We start from the raw sequence: 21,440 nt of genomic DNA on the forward strand, positions 1-21,440 counted from the left end.
TGAGAGAAAATCTTGCATGTCTCAAACAGGACTAACTCGATCACCAAGACCCAGGTGCAGGAGAGCAGCCCAAGCCCCACCACCTCTGCCCTTCCTCCCGTTCCCCCTTCTCCATCCTCTACCCCAGTGTCCAGGTACCCCCTATTTACCCCCCCCCCCACAAGCTTTTCCCTTATGCCGGGACTCCATGTCTGTCTGCAGCTATGCTACAGGCTCACTAGTGCTGAGCGACGAGTGCTTTTTGAAGTCGGGGGGGGGGGGGGGGGGGTGGCAATGCAAATCTGGGTAGCCATTTGATTAGGTGTTCAAGGGTCTTATGGTCTGGGGGGTAGAAGCTGTTTAGAAGCCTCTTGGACCTAGACTTGGCGCTCTGGTACAGCTTGCCGTGTGGTAGCAGAGAGAACAGTCTGACTAGGGTGGCTGGAGTCTTTGACAATTTTTAGGGCCTTCCTCTGACACCGCCTAGTATAGAGGTCCTGGATGGCAGGAAGCTTGGCCCCAGTGATGTACTGGGCCGTATGCACTACCCTCTGTAGTGCCTTGCGGTCGGAGGCCGAGCAGTTGCCATACCAGGCAGTGATGCAATCAGTCAGGCTGCCCTCGGGTGCAGCTGTAGAACATTTTGAGGATCTGAGGACCCATGCCAAACCTTTTTAGTTTCCTGAGGGGGAATAAGTTTTGTCGTGCCCTCATCACGACTGTCTTGGTGTGCTTGGACCATGTTAGTTTGTTGGTGATGTGGACACCAAAGGAACTTGAAGCTCTCAACCTGCTCCACCGGAGCCCCTTTGATGAGAATGGGGGCGTGCTCGGTCCTCTTTTTCCTGTAGTCCACAATCATCTCCTCTGTCTTGATCACATTGAGGTTAGAGGTTGTTGTCCTGGCACCACACGGCCAGGTCTCTGACCTCCCTATAGGCTGTCTCGTTGTTGTCGAGGATCAGGCCTACCACTGTTGTGTCATCGGCAAACTTAATGATGGTGTTGGAGTCGTGCCTGGCCGTGCAGTCATGAATGAACAGGGAGTACAGGAGGGGACTGAGCACGCACACCTGAGGGGCCCCTGTGTTGAGGATCAGCATGGCGGATGTATTGTTACCTAACCTTACAACCTGGGGGCGGCCCATCAGGAAGTCTAGGATCCAGTTGCAGAGGGAGGTGTTTAGTCCCAGGGTCCTTAGCTTATTGAGGAGCTTTGAGGGCACTATGGTGTTGAATGCTGAGCTGTAGTCAATGAATAGCATTCTCACATAGGTGTTCCTTTTGTCTAGGTGGGAAAGGGTCGTGTGGTGTGCAATAGAGATTGCATCATCTGTGGATCTGTTAGGGCGGTATGCAAATTGGAGTGGGTCTAGGGTTTGTGGGATAATGGTGCCTTTCAAAGCACTTCATGACTACAGACGTGAGTGCTATGGGTCGGTAGTCGTTTAGGCAGGTTACCTTAGTGTTCTTGGGCACAGGCACTATGGTGGTCTGCCTAAGACATGTTGGTATTACAGACTCGGACAGGGAGAGATTGAAAATGTCAGTGAAGACACTTGCCAGTTGGTCAGCGCATACTCGCAGTATGCGTCCTGGTAATCCGTCTGGCCCTGGGGCCTTGTGAATGTACACGTCCTGGTAATTCGTCTGGCCCTGCAGCCTTGTGAATGAACGAACTCACTCTTCTGCCAGTCCGTGGTGAGTAATCGCAGTCCTGATGTCCAGAAGTTATTTTCGGTCATAAGAGATGGTAGCAGCAACATTATGTACAAAATAAGTAAAAAAATAAGTTACAAACAACGCAAATAAATGAACAAAAAAAAACACCATCGGTTGTGGGCACGTAAAACATCTGCCTTCTTCACCGTCGTCATCTTATCAATCACTTAGATCATGTACTTCCCGGTTCGTGAAGCAACTGTTTTCTATCCCTCTCAATCTCGCGTTCTCTCTTCTCTGTGGATTACTCTGTACAGACCAGACAAGTTTAAGCATGCACGCAATGAATTATGGTCATTGCAGTTAATTGACTCGTTTTCAAAGCTAAACTATGTAGAATATTGGCCTGTTGGAAACTACAACTCCCTACTATCTCGCAGTGTTCAGGCTTGATATAATTTATATCTAGAGAAACTCTGCATTGAGCTCACAGGGGGAAAAAAACGAACTAAATGGAATTCAAACAAATTGAACCAACGTCCATCAACTAAACTCAACAAAAAAATAAACATCCTCTCACTGTCAACTTCGTTTGTTTTCAGCAAACTTAACATGTGTAAATATTCGTATGAACATAAGATTCAACAACTGAGACAAACTGAACAATTTCCACAGACATGTGACTAACAGAAGTTGAATAATGTGGCCCTGAATAAAGGGGGGGGGGGTCAAAAGTAACAGTCAGAATCTGGTGTGGCCACCAGCTGCATTTTGTACTGCAGTGCATCTCTTCCTCATGGACTGCACCAGATTTACCAGTTCTTGCTGTGAGATGTTACCCCACTCTTCCACCAAGGCACCTGCAAGTTCCCGGACATTTCTGGGGGGGAATGGCCCTAGCCCTCTCCCTCCGATCCAACAGGTCCCAGACGTGCTCAATGGGATTGAGATCCGGGCTCTTCGCTGGCCATGGCAGAACACTGACATTCCTGTCTTGCAGGAAATCACACACAGAACGAGGATTATGGTTAGTGGCATTGTCATGCTGGAGGGTCATGTCAGGATGAGCCTGCAGAAAGAGGAGAATGTCTTCCCTGTAACGCACAGCGTTGAGATTGCCTGCAATGACAACAAGCTCAGTCCGATGATGCTGTGACACACCGCCCCAGACCATGATGGACCCTCCACCTCCAAATCGATCCCGCTCCAGAGTACAGGCCTCGGTGTAACGTTCATTCCTTCGACGATAAACGCAAATCCGACCGTCGCCCCTGGTGAGACAAAACCGCAACTCATCAGTGAAGAGCACTTTTTGCCAGTCCTGCCTGGTCCAGCGACGGTGGGTTTGGGCCTATAGGTGACGTTGTTGCCGGTGATGTCTGGTGAGGAACAGGCCTACAAGCCCTTAGTCCAGCCTCTCTCAACCTATTGCGGACAGTCTGAGCTGAAGGGTTTGCGCGTTCCTGGTGTAACTCGGGCAGTTATTGTTGCCATACTGTGCCTGACCCGCAGGTGTGATGTTTGGATGTACCGATCCTGTGCAGGTGTTGTTACACGTGGTCTGCCACTGCGAGGACGATCAGATGTCCGTCCTGTCTCCCTGTAGCGCTGTCTTAGGCATCTCACTGTACGGACATTGCAATTTATTGCCCTGGCCACATCTGCATGCCTCCTTGCAGCATGCCTAAGGCACATTCACGCAGATGAGCATGGACCCTGGGTCAGTAGAAAGGCCAATTTAGTGTCCTAAGTTTTCATAACTGTGACCTTAATTGCCTACCATCTGTAAGCTGTTAGTGTCTTAATGACCGTTCCACAGGTGCATGTTCATTAATTGTTTATGGTTCATTGAACAAGCATGGGAAACAGTGTTTAAATCCTTTACAGTGACGATTTGTGAAATTGTTTGTATTTTTACGAATTATCTTTGAAAGACAGGGTCCTGAAAAAGGGACATTTCTTTTTTTGCTGAGTTTAGTTGTTTAATAACCCAAAATGTTGGTTTATCGCTCAGCACTACTCACTAGGTGTAGGGTGAAGTTCCCCCTAGCACTGATCTTGGGTAATTTTCCACACTCATGGTTAAGTTTAGGATTAGGGGTGGGAAGCTGATCCTAGATCTGTACTTAGCAGTTTCACCCTGGAGTGAACTGACAACAGCGCTGTGTTGCCTCTTGTGCTATGTGCGGCTTGCTGTGCCAAGTGGTTATGCAACACAATGCTGTGTATAGCTGTGAACTTTGCACATCTTTGTTTTTGCTATAGCACTAACACACCTGATTCTAATCAAATGCTTGATGATGATTGATTGGTTGAATCAAGTGTGTTAATTAGTGTTAGGGGAAAATATATACATAAATGACCAGGATTGGGAAACACTGCTTTAGGGCCTAGCAATCCTCAAGGCCTGGCCACATCTTTAGTACTCAATGTTTTTGTCTTTTCGGTCTTGCTGAGATTTTTAAAAGTATCACAGGAAAAGCGCAAGAGATGGTTTCAGTAAATTGTGTTTTTTGCTGCCGCCTTGCTTTGAGCCTGCTGTGTGTGTCTTTACTATGTCTTCTGACTAAGCGTTTCTGTCCAGCTTCTGCTAATGACAGAACCCTAGTCCGGGGCACGGCCCAGAAACAACCTTCTGTACACCCTAGGCACTGGTATAGATTTGAATGGATTGGATATGTATAAGCAATATGGTGAAAATTCCACCTTGCGTATCAGAGGACAAGGTGGTGGAACTACCATATTACTTATACTTATCCAGTTTTTTCAGATCTACGTCAAGTGCCAAAGGGTTAGGGTATGTTTCTGGACTGGGGTTTCGCTCAAGTCACCACTTGAGTAAAACAATTCTCTCTTCCTCAGATGTGGAAACAAAACTGATTCACTCAAGGCCAGTGGCTATGATAAATTCAGTCTGGTGTACTAGTGCTTGGTTGGAACAAACCATTGCAACTAATGTAGGCAAATTTGACCCATTCAGTGAAATGGTTTCAACCTCCAATACTAAAAATAATACACTGACCATTGAAAGTACTTAAGTTTCTATGTTGGTACAACAGTCTGCAGCTTTCCGTGGCGCTTCTGCTGTTAACACGGTGACAAGATGGCTGGTCCGTGGCTCCTGTCAAGATCGTCATCTGTTGCCATGGCAGCACAACAACCCGCTACTGTTGCCCGAACTGAGCTTCCATATCCTTGGGGTTTGTTGTTGCCCTCTCTCTCTCTCCATTCACTCCTTTTTTCTTTCTCCCTCCTCACACCTCTCTCTCTCTCTCTCTCTCTCTTTCTCTCTCTCTCTCTCTCTCTCTCTCTCTCTCTCTCTCTGTATCTCTCTCTCTCTGTATCTCTCTGTATCTCTCTGTATCTCTCTGTATCTATCTCTCTCTCTCTCTCTCTCTCTCTCGCTCAGGATGAAGGCAGTGAACAGCACCACAGACAGCACAGGCAGTGAAGACACAGAGATGGAAAGAATCAAACAGGTGAGCTCCACCATTACCTGTTCATGTTGTTAAAAGGATTATTGGTTTGTAGGCTAGAGATAACAGGGTGGCCACTGCTCCCCTACTGATCGTGTTAGATGAGGATGACTATTGGCATCATCCAGGCTGAATCACATCCAGCCGTGATTGGGAGTCCCATAGGATGGCGCACAATTGGCCCAGCGTTGTCCGGGTTTGGCCAGGGTAGGCCGTCATTGTAAATAAGAATTTAGTTAAATAAAGGTTAAATTTAAAATAAATGAAAATTGTCAGTTAACACTATTACATTTATTTTATTGGTGGGAAAGCAGGTGTTCTTGGTTTCAGAATATATGCTTAATTGATTGGCGATGATCAGAATGACAATGACTGTGATGATGAAGAAGAAGATGATGATGATGATTTGTGTGTTTAGGACATCCTTGAGGAAGTGCGAAAAGAGCTCCATAAAGTGAAGGATGAAATAATCTGTGGTGAGTTCCTGATTTGTCCATCCATTTCAAGGAGCTAGCTTGTATTTTGGTGTCTTTAGCAGTACAGTCAATAAGAATCACAATACAATGTTGCTCCAGCCGCAATAGTATATTCATATACTATTATATTCATATACTATTGGAAACACTTATCTCCCTCACTAGCTTTAAGCACCAGCTGTCAGAGCAGCTCACAGATCACTGCACCTGTACATAGCCCATCTATAATTTAGCCCAAACAACTACCTCTTCCCCTACTGTATTTATTTATTTTATTTATTTTGCTCCTTTGCACCCCATTATTTATATTTCTACTTTGCACTTTCTTCTACTACAAATCTACCATTCCAGTGTTTTACTTGCTATATTGTATTTACTTTGCCACCATGGCCATTTTTTGCCTTTACCTCCCTTATCTCACCTCATTTGCTCACATTGTATATAGACATATTTTTCTACTGTATTATTGACTGTATGTTTGTTTTACTCCATGTGTAACTCTGTGTTGTTGTATGTTGTCGAACTGCTTTGCTTTATCTTGGCCAGGTCGCAATTGTAAATGAGAACTTGTTCTCAACTTGCCTACCTGGTTAAATAAAGGTGAAATAAATAAATAAAAATATGCCGCTAACACAGTGGAGGCTGCTGAGGGGAGGACGGCTCATAATAATGACTGGAACGGAACATATGGAATGGCATCAAACCCTTTGAACCCATGTGTTTGTTGTATTTCATAACATTACACTTATTCCACTCCAGCCATTACCATGATCCCGTCCTCCCCAATTAAGGTGCCACCACCCTCCTGTGCTCTAACACTACATACAGTGCATTAGGGAAAGTATGCAGACCGCTTAACTATTTCCACATTTTGTTACTTAACAGGATTATGGATTTAAAAAAAATGTTTAATCAATCTACACACAATACCCCATAATGACAAATGAAAACAGGTTTTTAGAAATGTTTGCAAATGTGTTAAAAATAAAGAACAAATACCTGATTTGCATAAGTATTCAGACCCTTTGCTATGAGACTTGAAATTGAGCTCAGGTACATCCTGTTTCCATTGATCATCTTTGAGATGTTTCTACAACTTGATTGGAGTCCACCTGTGGTAAATTCAATTGATTGGACATGATTTGGAGAGGCACACACCTGTCTATATATGGTCCCACAGTTGACAGTGCATGTCAGAGCAAAAACCAAGCCATGAGGTTGAAGGAATTGTCCGTAGAGCGCCGAGACAGGATTGTGTCGAGGCACAGATCTGGGGAAGGGTATCAAAAAATGTCTGCAGCATTGAAGGTCCCTTAAATGTAAGAGGTTTGAAACCACCAAGACTCTTCCTTGAGCTGGCCGCCCGGCCAAACTGAGCAATCTGGGGAGAAGGGCCTTGGTCAGGGAGGTGACCAAGAACCCGATGGTCACTCTGACAGAGCTCCAGAGTTCCTCTGTGGAAATGGGAGAAACGCCCAGAAGGACAACCATCTATGCAGCACTCCATCAATCAGGCCTTTATGGTAGTGGCCAGATGGAGGCCACTCCTTAGTAAAAGGCACATGAAAACCGGCTTGGAGTTTGCCAAAAGGCACCTAAAGACTCTCAGACCACAAGAAACAAGATTCTCTGGTCTGATAAAACCTGAATGCCAAGTGTCACATCTGGAGGAAACCTGGCACCATCCCTACGGTGAAGCATGGTGATGGCAGCATCATGCTGTGGGGGATGTTTTTCAGCGACAGGGACTGGGAGACTAGACAGGATCAAGGGAAAGATGGACAGAGTAAAATACAGAGAGATCCTTGATGAAAACCTGCTCCAGAGCGCTCAGGACTTCAGACTGGGGCGAAGGTTCATCTTCCAACAGGACAATGACCCTAAGCACACAGCCAAGACCACGCAGGCGTGGCTTCGGGACAAGTCTCTGACAATGTCCTTGAGTGGCCCAGCCAGAGCACGGACTTGAACCCGATCAAACATCTCTGGAGAGACCTGAAAATAGCTGTGCAGCGATGCTCCCCATCCAACCTGACAGAGCTTGAGAGGATCTGCAGAGAAGAATGAGAGAAACTCCCCAAATACAAGTGTGCCAAGCTTGTAGCGTCATACCCAAGAAGAGTCGAGGCTGTATTCGCTGCCAAAGCTGCTTTAAAATAGTACTGAGTAAAGGGTCTGAATACTTATGTAAATGTGATATTTCTGTTTTTATTTTTTTGAAATTTGCTGGGGGAAAAACTGTTTGTGCTTTGTCATTATGGTTGATGAGGGGAAAAAACGATTTAATTCCATTTAGAATAAGAGTGTTATGTAACAAAATTTGGAAAAAGTCAAGGGGTCTGAATACTTTAAAACTACTTCTCTTTGTTTTATATTATTCTCTCAATTCACATATTAGGAATCATATATTTAGACTTTTTATATAATGACTAATTAAGGAATTTTGGTGCCTTTTCTCTTTCTCATGAATTCTCTTTCAGCATTTATCCAGGAGCTACAAAAGAGAGGACCAGTATAGTCTCTCAACATACAGCCACGGGGGGGAAGGAAGAAAGGGAGAGATGGCCATATGGAGGGGTGGATGGCTCATATATTTCCTTCAATGTTACACACACACATACCTATACATTTAGGACTGTACCAATCGTCAGTCTTCCAAACTTTTTGGGGGGACGTTTTTCTTGTTTGTCTTATGGTTTCCAGAGCTCTGCTGTGCTGTGCTCCTCTCTCGCTACACCATCACTGCCTACCTTACTCTACTCTCTCCCTGCCTCCCAAGTCAACGCCCATATCTTACCTGGACATATCTGGCCTTACTTTTCACTAGTGCAGAGCAAGGTTTGGCTCAGTTCGAATTGAAGGCAGTCAACTGAAATTCCAATTCAATTATTGAAAAAAAGGCATCTAATTTAAATCATGAAGCTATTTATGTCAAGTTTTACACATTTTGGATTTTAAATTCACTTTCTGAATTTACTGACTTCAATTCGAATTGAGCCCAAACCTGATGCAGAGAATTCAGGGAATACCGTCAACCACACCATCGCAACACAGTACATTGTCAACAGTCGCACATTTCAAAGTCTCACACCAACCTATCTGTGGGGAAATGGTTCAGCTGCAGCGGTTGACCACACGGTGGAGCTGTGAAACAGGAGAATTGGATCCGAGGGCCTGCCTTTTTCTGTAGACTCTGTACAACCCAGGAACAGTCGGGGAACTACAAGTCCCAGCTTGCAACATTAACGGAGATCTGATTAAATATATGTCTGTCTGTCTACTACACCTAATAGGAGTAGGGTGAAGTTGTTCCTAGACCCTGATCTTGGGTCAGTTTTGCATTTTCTCCACTTATGGTTAAGTTTGGGGAAGAGGAAGCTAAATCCTAGAACTGTACTTAAGGAAACTTCAACCACCTTATAATGTAATAGCGAACAGGTTGCCAACTCCTCTGAGCTCTTGCTACACCTCACATCAATTGTATTTTTTTTTTTTCAACCTCAGGGATTAGAGGAAGCATATCAATTAGTGCTAGATGGGACCGTCTGCAACAGGTCCTATAATAGTCACCATGCCCACTTCTCCTTAGCATTTAGCACAGAGGACCGCAGCAGACCACCTATGGATGACAAACAGGTCCAATCCCAAACCAACCCCTATCCTCTACAACCTTTGCCTCCCTTCTTCACTAGTGGAGTTGTGAGAAGATTGGCTGGATGCCATATTGCTTACACAAATCCAATCAGAGAGCATGTTGAAACTATTACCATATTACTTATGTCTATCTTATCCTTTCAGATCTCCACAAGTGCATAGGGTCAGGGGTCGATTTTGGTATACGGTGACAATTCTCACCTAGTCACAGAAACAGAATGATTAGAATGGGCATTATCCTCTAAAAGCAATTGACTATTGCTGATAGGATCTTAGATTATTTTAATTGTATCTATTTAAGAATGAAGAATGAATTCTTAAGCACTCCGATGTCCGTGACATTTCCTAGCTCCCTGTGCAGCACATCCAACAGGTTGCCAACCATATCCATTTCCCAATGACATGGGGAACCATGCGTGTTCTGTCCATTCTTTTTCTACACTCCTAACACTGCCTACTCTTCTAGTAAGCACATAAGAAAAGGGTAGAGAGGGGAGAAGAGGAGAGCAGGCAGGGAACTGTACCTGGTATGATTCTGCTGCAGTGCAGGTAACTGCTACATATCACTGTGCGACAGGGACTCTTACTCGACTTTGTATGTTCTTATAAAGATACTTAATACCCATTATGTTAGCTGCCTCTGTGGCCTCGTCCGATAGAGATGCCAATCTTCGCTAATGCAAATCTGCCTCACCTCCTGAGCACTCTTACAATCCTATAGATTAAGCTAAAAAATGTAGTACTTTAAAAAATCCTTATGGTTTTCTATTTCCATTGGAAATTCTGTGGTAATGAAAATAGAAGCCCACTGGGAAAAAACTGGTTGAATCAACATTGTTTCCATGTCATTTCAACAACAACAAAAATCCATGTGAGGAGGTTGAGTCAACATGGAATACTGATTGGATTTGCAAAACATCATAAACTTAAGGGAATTTTGTCTTTTTCTTTTACCCAACTTTTTGTCTAAATTCAATGACATGGTGACATTTGTTGTTTATTTCACTTTGAATTCACATTAGCTGACAACTCAACCAAATGTAAATCATAACTAAACATTGAAATGAAGTCTGTTCCCAGTGGGAGGTATCTTTTGTTTAATTTTTTAGATACATTATAATTGTTATTTTGGATTTATTGAAGGTGATTTTCTATTATTAGAGTGAAGGATTTTTACACTGAAATGTTGTGTGTGAGAAAATGCTGTAAAGACACTGGATTGGAGATGCCTTTCTGGTCAAATACAGCTGTTTCTTGAATCAAACTGGTTCGTCTCATCTGTTGGTTTGGGCTGGGGGGAGAGACCATGAGGGACGTATTTAACATTAAGCTTCATGGCATCATCGGGGAAAAATCTAAACCTAAGATAATTACCACTCACATAAGGTGGAGCATATTGAGAAATGGCTGGTGCCATGTAACAAACAATATTCTACAGACCCTATTTTTATTTATTTTACTAGGCAAGTCCGTTAAGAACAAATTCTTATTTTCAATGACGGCCTAACTGCCTGTTCAGGGGCAGAAAGGCAGATTTGTACCTTGTCAGCTCGGGGATTTGAACTTGCAGCCTTTTGTTCACTAGTCCAACGCTCTAACTACAAGGCTACCCTGCCGCCCCTATTGATCTAGCACTCGAGTCTGTCTAAATGTGGTGTTATTTGTTGGATGAATGTGGTCTAAATACCCAGCAGTCCTTTCTAGTCCACACATTTCATTACTCCTAATGCAAAACACTGTAGGTCTACAAATTACATATTGCCTTTATAGAGAAAAAAAGCTATGCTATATGCCAATGTAAAAGTGTGGTTGGGAATACTTAGTAGGGTCTGTAGACTTATTATATGGTGTCATTTAATGGGACTCTGAATAATACGGAATGTTGCTGGCCTTTTACTGTGGTCAAATAGCTTAAAATCGGGTGCCTGAACACTTTGGTACAAATATAGCACTGTACAGGAAAAATGTTTGGTCTGTGTGATGTCTTTGTGCATGCAGGAACAGTCAGGTATTTTTTAGAGAGAATAGTGTAGGACAACAAAGACTAAACCAATATCACGATATGCCTTGCTCATATCAAACAGAATTGATATCAAATTATCGATATTGGTGCCCACCACCACTATATCACTTCATAATTAAGCATATAGCTTAATTTCATCAGTCTGCTATATCGTTCAAGCTTAACCTTAACTTCTTTCAACTAAGTAATTTACTCCGGTAACTCATGTAAAACATGCCATGCCATTGTGAGAAAGGGTATTCACATTGCCCTCTCATAAGACTACTTTAGAGAACAAGCGCACATAAACACCACAACTGAAGTTCTCAGCGGTGCAAATAGGCCTCCCATGAGAACTTTTTCCAAAGGCCTTGTTTCTGAATGGACCCTCTCCCATTCGTCACGAGTTAACATAACACACTATTATTTGGAGTACGCCTGAACCCTCCAAAATTTGCCTTGTCTGGCAAAACACATTTCAGTGTATCCTTGCTTATGTATCCTTGCTCAGATGAGCAGCATTTTTCATAGTTTACGATTTCCTCATTTGATAAACCTCTACCCCAACTTTCTGTCTTTAAGTGGTAGTATTCATTCCCAATATTTAGGGTTTGTGAGATTTGATTGAGCTGCACCACTGACAGTCCATCATATGAACTATTAGCTACATCAGGGTGAAGATCAGAAGCAGGGTCTTTAGCCTCAGAGGTGTGTACATTTTGCATATTAAGTTGTCAGTCTGAGGGTCTTCTCTGAGCAGTTGACATTCCTTCATTTAAACTCATTTTACATTGTCATATAGCAGATGCTCTTATCCAGAGTGACTTACAGTTAGTGCATTCGTCTTAAGAGGGCTAGGTGAGGCAACCACATATCACATAGTAAGTACATTTTTCACCAATAAAGTAGCTAACAGCAAGGTCAGAGCAAGTAGAAGGGGAAAAAAGGTCAAGTGTGAGTGTTCAGTTGCCAGAGATGTGACCCAGTCATTGTCTTTTGTTCTGTATCCACTAGCGGTTCGGGGGGGTGGCAGTGCCCCTGTGACAACAATTTTGGACCCCCTTGTGGCCCCCCCTAAATGTGGAGTATGAAATAATTTTTACATAACACATTTTTGCTATCATTCTTTTTTAACATACATTATTAGACAGTGGTAACATGGTATTTTGCCAGCTAATGCCTGCAATGCAGTGAAGAAAACGATATGACTACAATAACTTCTAAAGTAACTGCCCCTCTAACAGTACAACTGGCAGCTAGTTTGCAGTCTTTCCAGCTTCAGTTTGACGTTATTGTGTTAGCTGTGTTTTTGGTTATCTCCCCTGAACAACAGTGTCCTGATGAGAGAGCACATTTTCTATGCCAGGCGAAATCGCACCTCATTAGCTCATTGTCATGGATGTATCCAAATAAATGTCACTAGAAACAGCTTAAACAAATGCAAATGAAGCTACTGTCTGCACAGTTTGACGTGACTGTAGCTAGCAATAAGAACGTTTCCAGCCAGCATGACAATGGAACATTTAGAACTGTTCTGTCCATAGATACAGAACATAAAGACAGGACTGGGTCGCGTCTCTGGCAACCGTACCAATAGAACGAAAGACCAGCCGGTTTGGGAGCAACCCTAGATTTGTTTCGATACTATATCTTGTGGAAGGATGAAATAGTATGAATAAATAAATCAAAATAAAAATGTAATGAAGATCTGTCAATCATTATTTGAATATGCTAGTAACCCATTGTATAAAAGTGATAATACCCTCGACGCAGGTGTTTGGAGGATATATTGGCACGGTTTGCCTAACAACACCGGTGCCATCCTCCAAACACCGGCTTCGATGGTGTCACTTAATTGTTGGAACATGTTTTAAAACCCACATTTAATGCAAATGTCTCTTAAATATGAACAAATATGAATCGTTGTTAATGGATAGACAATTATTTTTCATTTTCCAAGAATATATACAGGTTATTCACACTTTTCTACATGGGGGGCTTTTATTTTGAACAGTTATGAAATTCTGTGACCCGGAAGTACTTTTTTAGTGTTGCTGACGAGACGCTGATGTATTTAACAGCAAGGAATAATTCCTACAAATGTGACTTTTCAGTTGCATGCAGAGCAGTGGAGGCTGCTGAGAATAGCTCATAATAATGGCAGGAACGGAGCAAATGGAATGGCAGTAAATACTTGGAAACCATATGTTTGATGTATTTGATACCATTCCAAAGACCCCGCTCCAGTCATTACCACGAGCCCGTTCTCCCCAAGTAAGGTGCCACCAACCTCCTGTGATACAGACCAGATGTTAGGATTGTGATCATGTCAAGGTTTCTAATAATATGCAATTTGCCAATCAAATATATTCCATTCTCCAGCTTGTTGGTGCTTGCTTCTGTGCGCAAATCATTTGATCGCTGCAGTTTGAGATTATGTAGCCCTATTCCCTTCACGAAAATAAGATGATAGGGCTAACTGGCATTTATTATTCACGATTTATTTTAACTGCATTAAATGGATTGATATGATGGCGTTTCTATTCCAATAAAAGCACAAATGCATTTTACAGTGGCCTATGTAAGCCTATAGCCTACCTAAAACATCCATCATTACATTTCAAGCCATACATTTCATAGAAATATGTGCCAAATATTGTATGAAATATTCGGACGGTTAAAGGCCGACATTTGATGGTTTCAATTTAATAAACACCCTTTGTAACATGACCAAAGGCCTATAAATGGTAAACATTGTGATTTTAGTGGAACGGCTGGCGTACTCGTTTAAACCCGCCTATAGCCCTTTTATGTCGTTTCTACAGGGTATTTTCGTTTTATATATTTTTTAAAATCTTGTAGCCATGTTTTCTTTCTGAGTAACACCAACTTCTGCGATGTAATCGCTTGCATATACAAATTCAAATGGTTTTGCGTGTCTCAGTCGAAGTCGTTTCGATCACTAATGAGCTATTATGAGAGTTTCAGCTACCCAATTTAATAGCTCATTCAAGGCATGAATTGATTGTGACCTAAGTCCATCACTACTGTAAGCCCAGTACTGTATTCAAAAAAATTAAAACACAGCATCTTTTATTATATATTTATTATATATATTTTTTTTATTTAACCTTTATTTAACTAGGCAAGTCAGTTAAGAACAAATTCCTATTTACAATGACGGCCCCTATCTACAATAGGAGAATGTATATTATTGAGTTCGATACAAATACAAAAATACTTTCAAAATGTAGATGTTTATTAGGCCACTGTAAAGTGTGACAAAAAAAACAAAACAAGGCAACTATAATTTTACTAGCCTATATGGGGCAGCAGGGTAGCCTAGTGGTTAGAGCAAGTTCGAATCCCCTAGCTGACAAGTTACAAATCTGTCGTTCTGCCCCTGAGCAAGGCAGTTAACCCACTGTTCCTAGGCCGTCATTGAAAATAAGAATTTGTTCTTAACGGACTTGCCTAGTTAAATAAACATACTGTAGCCATATGCCTAATTCAAGGAAAACAGGCCATGCCATATCCAGACTTCCTTGGCTTCCTCAAATATTCATTTAACCTATCTTTTATGCTTTTTCGGGTTGCATCACTCAAGGAGAGAAACATCTGAGACACATTTTTCATGATGAACACTCGGAGATTTACTGGTAAGCCAAATTTGCCTCTGGATCCATCCCAATTGGTATTCTGTGCCCACTCGTGGTATCTTTCTTTGGATACACACTCTTGGAATAGCAAAAGAGCATAACGGTCCGGACGGCCCATGCTGTGCTCGGTGAGCAGTTCGTTACGTTCTGGTGTCAGTCGAGGAATGGAAATGTCTGGGTGAACTGACGAACTGCCTGTCGGAGGTGGAGTTCCAGAGCTCACATGGATTGGCATGGATTGTGACTCCATCATCTCTTCCCTCGCCCTCTTCAACGAGCCATTCTCTGTCTGACTCTCCACCAATGCGGCCTGGCACTCTGTCAATGCCACCTGGCTCTGGACCAATGCATCAGCCGTCGCCCGTATCTCTGCCCTCAGAGAATGTTTCTCTTTCTGCTGGTCTGCCTTCAATGACTCGATGTCAGTTTTCAAAGTTTGAATCTGCTCCATGTGCAACTTCATCAGCTGAGCGGAATGGTACCGCGCTGGGCCCCCATCGATTATGGCCTGTGATAGAAACAGTAGATGGATTAGCTCACTCAATCTTAACAATCACAAGTGACTGTTCTACACAAAAGCTGCATACACAAACACGTTTTAAGAATCTAGCAAAACTCACCGCTTTCTTTGGAACCATGCGTTTTTTCATTGGGTCGAAACTACAGTACAGAACGAGAACACACATGGTTAATGTTCTGTAAAACAAAAAGCCTACAAGACCTTCAAAAACATATACTGTTTCTTACCGAGCCTTATTCTTATAAATCCACCCAAGTTTCTTCAACTGCCTTCTGACTGTGATTAGAGCAATGTTGATGTTGTTCCGTGATGCCAGCAGATTCCTGATCTCCTTCGCAGATCGCTCATCATCTTCATCAATCAGTGAGTAGATGGCTTGAATAGTCTTGCTGGAAATGGGATACAATCTAAAAATGTGCAGCATACAGTAAAGACTAACAGTAGATGTATTTAAACATTATGTTTAGCATTATTAGGCGTACTGCAGCCATACTCTCTCTACCTGTTCATTTTCCTGGGCTTTCGCGTTCGGCGTAAAACAGGCATCTGACGATAGTGTTTTCGAATAGCACTGTCAGTGACTGTAATCCCCAAGTCTAACAGTATTTTTGAAATGTCCTCAGTAGATTTTCCCTTCCTCCTGAAAGCCCTAATCTGATCACTTAAATGAATAGAGATCTTGGTCATGGTGCTAAGTGCTACAGTATAATCAAAGTGCATGAGGACAGCAGGTAGGTTGATACGTAGGACTGGATCCTGAAAGTGAGGACAGTGGGTGGTCTGTTGTATACTTATGTCCTATTATACAACTGGTGGGTCTAATGCTGATTGGTTAAAAGCGCATTCCAGCCGGTGTCTATTCCACAAGTTACCACCAGCTAAATCTAAGACGTTAAAATACCTATTTACTCTGTTCCATCTGACTGCGCAATCCACTGTCTCATCAGCCCAGCCAGGCAAGTTATAAACTTGATCTCCATTATAAAATGCATTTAGACATTATCTCACATTTCTTTTAGACCAACATTTAGTTTTCAACAGCAGAGATTTGTTTAAACATTGGCTTCTGTCTCTCTGACATTTGCAACATTGTTTCAATATTCAGGAGAAGACAGGCAGGCAGCGTTTCTCAGCCTGTCGAAATCATGAATCAGCGGGCATCATTTTTATGGAAATATACAAAGAAATGTAAATTGAAAAAAGGTAAAACAGAATGAAGTGCAGCTAGTTTGTAGTCTTTCCAGCTTCAGTTAGCTGTGTTGTTAGCTTGCTCCTCTGAACAGTGTCCTGATGAGAGAGCACATTTTCTATGCCAGGCGAAATCGCGCCTCATTAGCTCATTGTCATGGATGCATCCAAATAAATGTCACTAGAAAACAGCTTAAACAAATGCAAATGCAGCTACTGTCTGCACAGTTTTACGTGACTGTAAGTTAGCCGTAGTTGGCTAGCTAGCAAGCAAAGGATACGAACATTGCCAGCCAGTATGGCACTAGAACATTTAGAACGAACGTCTGGGTCGCATCCATAGATACAGAACAAAAAGACTGAACAACTGGGTCGCGTCTCTGACAACTGAACAAATAGAATGAACGACCAGCCGGCTTGGGTAGCAACCCTAGATTTGTGTCAGGAGTATATCTTGTGGAAGGATGAAATAGCGTGAATAAATTCATTAAAATAACGTTTTTAACGAAATATTTGACTATGTTGGTAACCCGTTGTATAAAAGTGATAATGCCCTCGAAGCTGGTGTTTGGAGGATATATTGGCACGGTTTGCCGGCCCTCGATATCCTCCAAACACCAGCTTCTCGGGTATTATCACTTAATTGTTAACTGGAGTAACACCATTCCAGTTCTTCTCACCCCAAACTCCATCCCTAACACAGTTTACATTCATAAATGATTCGTTTAATTAGGATGGTTACAATTTTCAACGAGACCTGGGCTGGGTTTCCCAAAAGCATTGTAGCACTAAGATCATCTTAATTCCTTTTAAACTCAATGGAAACCCAACCCTGTCACGTCCTGACCAGTAAAATAGGTTATTTGTTGTTGTAGTTTGGTCAGGACGTGGCAGGGGTGTGTTTGTTTTGTGTTGTCGGGGTTTTTGGGTTGTGTTCTATGTTTATTATTTCTATGTTCTATTTTCTATTTCTATGTCTAGTTTATTGTTTTGACCTTCAATTGGAGGCAGCTGTTCCTCGTTGCCTCTAATTGAAGGTCCTATTTAGTAGGGGTGTTTTTTCTATGGGATTTGTGGGTAGTTGTTCCTTGTTTAGCTGTGTGCCTGACAGGACTGTTTTTCCGTCGTTCTTTTTGTTTGTGTGTTTTTTTGTTTCGTTTCTTCAATAAAAGAAGATAATGAGCATACACATTCCCGCTGCGTTTTGGTCCAATTCATACGACGCCTGTGACAAGCCCATAGAGAAAAGACAGAATGGACACAGTTTTCAGAAAGCCAGCTTCTTTTTACGGTGCTACCCGTTCCAGGGTTAGGACAGTAACCAGCAGATGACTTGAAAATGATCCCGATCCTGACCTATCACCCACCACATATTTAAGTGATAATGCCCGAGAAGCCGGTGTTTGGAGGATATATTGGCACGGGTGTTGTTACCGTGCCAATATATCCACCAAACACCAGCTTCGAGGGCGTTATCACTTTTATACAATGGGTTACCAACATATTCAAATAATGATTGACATATTCTCATTAACGTTTTTGTTTATTCATACTATGTCATCCTTCCACAAGATATAGTCCCGATACAAATCGAGGGTTGCTACCCCAGCCTGTTTGTCGTTCATTCTAAGTATTGTCGTTCATTCTAAGTATTTTTGTTCTGTATCTATGGACGCGACCCAGTCGTTCGTTCTAAATGTTCTATTGCCATACTGGCTGGCAATGTTCTTATCCCTTGCTTGCAAGCTAGCCAACTACGGCTAACTTACAGTGACGTCAAACACTGCAGCCAGAATAACAGCAAAGTAGCTGCATTTGCGTTTGTTTAACCATATAAAGTTAACTAGCTCTAGTCAGGAAACAACTTTAAGTACAGAGATCTCATAAAGTCTGCTTGATTAACAAAGCATCACAGATATTTCAAGGGAAATCAGGTGACAAACCAGTTTTTGAAATGGTGAGTGATGGAACAGCTGCATATTAGTTGTATATTTATTACATTTGACTAATTTAGCAGACACTCTGATCCAGAGCAACTGAGCAATTATGGGTCGCGCGGGGATTCAAACAAGAAATCTTCAGGTTACTGGCCTGACTGTCTTAACAACTAGGCTACCTTCCACACTCATTCCGCACTTCCCACAAGTCATTTAGCCATTTAATAAGCTATAAGGTCTCACTTCTACCCTATAAGAGAGTTTTGGTAATGCTGTGCCATCAATTTGTTTGATGTATTTTCTCTCATCAACTTTGTAGGACAGTGAGGACAGACACAGCCTGCCACTCTCCTTCCACACTGAGCCCAGACCAGAGTCATTGGTTCCTGATTGTGACAGTGGAGTCCAGTGTGCAGCGCAGGATCCAGAGACGACATCAGTAAAGCTGGAAGACTGCAGTCAAACACTGGGGCTGATTAAAGATGAGGAAGAGATTGGGAAATATATTCCTCATGGTGAGAGAAGCCTCACTCCTGCTCTGACTGTGAAAGTGCTTTATTACAAAACCTAAACTAACCATTATCACAGGAGAGAAACCATACCATTGGTCTGACGGTGGGGAGGGTTTCTCTCAAATGGATTCCTTAAAACAGGGGGGTCAAACTCATTCAATGGAGGGCCGAATGTCTGCTGGTTTTTTGTTTCAAATAAGACCTAGACAACCAGGTGAGGGGAGTTCCTTACTAATCAGTGACTTTAATTCATCAATCAAGTACAAGGGAGAAGCGAAAACCCGCCGACACGCCACCCTCTTTAGAATGAATTTGACACATTTTCCAGAAAATACACACAGGATATACAGTTGAAGTCGGAAGCTTACATACACTTAGGTTGGAGTCATTAAAACTTGTTTTTCAACCACTCCACAAATGTCTTGTTAACAAACTATAGTTTTGGCAAGTCGGTTAGGACATATACTTTGTGCATGACACAAGTATTTTTTCCAACAATTGTTTACAGACAGATTATTTCACTTATAATTCACTGTATCACAATTCTAGTGGGTCAGAAGTTTACATACACTAAATTGATTGTGCCTTTAACAGCTTGGAAAATTCCAGAAAATGATGTCATGGCTTTAGAAGCTTCTGATAGGCTAATTGATATAATTTGAGGTGTACCTGTGGATGAATTTCAAAGCCTACCTTCAAACTCAGTGCCTCTTTGCTTGACATCATGGGGAAATCAAAAGAAATCAGCCAAGACCTCAGAAAGAAAATTGTAGACCTCCACAAGTCTGGTTCATCCTTGGGAGCAATTTCCAAATGCCTGAAGGTACCACGTTCATCTGTACAAACAATAGTACGCAAGTATAAACACCATGTGACCACGCAGCCGTCACACCGCTCAGGAAGGAGACGTGTTCTGTCTGCTAGAGATGTACATACTTTGATGCTAAAGTCCAAATCAATCCCAGAACAACAGCAAAGGACCTTCTGAAGATGCTGGAGGAAACAGGTACGAAAGTATCTACATCCGCAGTAAAACGAGTCCTATATCGACAAAACCTGAAAGGCCACTCAGCAAGGAAGAAGCCACTGCTCCAAACCCGCCATAAAAAAGCCAGTCTATGAGTTGCAACTGTACATGGAGAAATGTGCTCTGATCTGATGAAACAAAAATAGAACTGTTTGGCCATAATGACCATCGTTATGTTTGGAGGAAAAAGGGGGAGGCTTGCAAGCCCACGAACACCATCCCAACCATGAAGCACAGGGGTGGCAGCATCATGTTGTGGGGATGCTTTGCTGCAGGAGGGACTGGTGTACTTCACAAAACAGATGGCATAATGAGGTAGGAAAATGATGTGGATATATTGAAGCAACATCTCAAGACATCAGTCAGGAAGTTAAAGCTTGGTTGCAAATGGGTCTTCCAAATGGACAATGACCCCAAGCATACTATGTTGTGGCAAAATGGCTTAAGGACAACAAAGTCAAGGTATTGGAGTGGCCATCACAAAGCCCTGACCTCAATCCTATAGAAAATGTGTGGGCAGAACTGAAAAAGCGTGTGCAAGCACGGAGGCCTACAATCCGGACTCAGTTACACCAGCTCTGTCAGGAGGAATGGGCCAAAATTCACCCAACTTATTGGGGGAAGTCTGTGGAAGGCTACCCAAAACGTTTGACCCAAGCTAAACAATTTAAAGGCAATGCTACCAAATACTAATTGAGTGTATGTAAACTTCTGACACACTGGGAATGTGATGAAATAAATAAAAGCTGAAATAAATCACTCTCCTATTATTCTGACATTTCACATTCTTAAAATAAAGTGGTGATCCTAACTGACCTAAGACAGGGAATTTTTACAAGGATTAAATGTCAGGAATTGTAAAAAAACTGAGTTTAAATGTATTTGGCTACGATGTATGTAAACCTCCTCAGTCCTCTCAGAGCTGCAAAGATTAGAATCTAACAATCACTTAAATCTCACCTTATAGGTGAAGTTGAAGGAGTAAAAATGATTAAATAAAGAAAGTGTTCCACACTTGAATCTCATTGTTCTTCATTAAGATTGGTAGACTACTACTAGAGTGCAAAACTGGTTATTGTCACACCTGCTCCCTCCCTCCCTCCTCCAGCGCTCGACGTCGCCGGTCTACTAACCACCAGTCCTGGCAACCATCATTGCGCACACCTGCTCCCCATCGATAAGCACACCTGGACTTCATCACCACCCTGATTACTCTCCCTTCATATAGCCCTCAGTAGCTTCTGTCATCAGGCAGTATTGGTTCTGTTTTCATGTGCAGATGCTGCGCTTGTTTTGTAATGTGCCATGTTCGTTATTATTAAACTCACCATCTGCACTTGCTTCCTGA

General features: G+C 42.5%; 1 protein-coding gene across 5 annotated transcripts in view; it reads left to right on the top strand.

The window, feature by feature from the left end:
* Positions 1–21,440, top strand: part of LOC106603798 (vasodilator-stimulated phosphoprotein) — a 75,800-nt gene extending 54,360 nt beyond the window's left edge. Inside the window, exons 10-14 of one of the 5 annotated variants that reach the window (XR_014392218.1) lie at positions 30–134; positions 5,051–5,120; positions 5,536–5,593; positions 18,873–19,068; positions 21,201–21,440. Coding sequence is in view for 3 of the 5 variants with exons in the window: in XM_014197912.3 (XP_014053387.1) it covers positions 30–134; positions 5,051–5,120; positions 5,536–5,593; positions 8,074–8,111 (271 nt within the window). In the remaining 2 variants the exon portion in view is untranslated. Of the gene's footprint in view, positions 1–29; positions 135–5,050; positions 5,121–5,535; positions 5,594–8,073; positions 10,512–18,872 lie in introns of those variants that run through there. The other 4 variants (XR_014392219.1, XM_045717304.2, XM_014197912.3 and 1 more) reach the window with 4 other exon arrangements.

The sequence above is a fragment of the Salmo salar genome, chromosome 04 (assembly GCF_965601325.2).
Source record: "Salmo salar chromosome 04, fSalSal1, whole genome shotgun sequence".
NCBI lineage: Eukaryota > Metazoa > Chordata > Actinopteri > Salmoniformes > Salmonidae > Salmo > Salmo salar.